The sequence below is a fragment of the Fulmarus glacialis genome, unplaced genomic scaffold (genome assembly GCF_000690835.1).
Source record: "Fulmarus glacialis isolate BGI_N327 unplaced genomic scaffold, ASM69083v1 scaffold21938, whole genome shotgun sequence".
Lineage (NCBI taxonomy): Eukaryota > Metazoa > Chordata > Aves > Procellariiformes > Procellariidae > Fulmarus > Fulmarus glacialis.
In genome coordinates, this window is record NW_009226622.1 from 6,601 (window position 1) to 6,810 (window position 210).

Genomic DNA, 210 nt, shown 5'->3' on the forward strand with positions numbered 1-210 from the left:
GTCAGCCCAGGGTTATCTTCTGGTTTATTGCCCATTTCAACCCCCAGTCCTTTGACATGCTCACAGCCTCCTGGCACCCTGTTTGCCACAGCAGCCCCCGGGAGCTGCCCGCCCGCTAAACCCGCGGTTTTGTGGGCTCCCCGCAGGTCTGGCCCGGCTTCACTGCCTTCGCAGATTTCTCCAACCCGGACACGCACCCGTGGTGGCTGG

At 62.9% G+C, this 210-nt stretch overlaps 1 protein-coding gene across 1 annotated transcript in view; it reads left to right on the plus strand.

Annotated features, from left to right (window-relative positions):
* The window catches only part of GAA (glucosidase, alpha; acid), a gene marked incomplete at its 5' end in the record, with an annotated part of 9,423 nt that overhangs the window by 6,024 nt on the left and 3,189 nt on the right, over nt 1–210 (plus strand). The window contains one exon of the mRNA XM_009582867.1: nt 147–205. Coding sequence (XP_009581162.1) covers nt 147–205 — 59 coding nt within the window. The remainder of the gene's footprint in view (nt 1–146; nt 206–210) is intronic.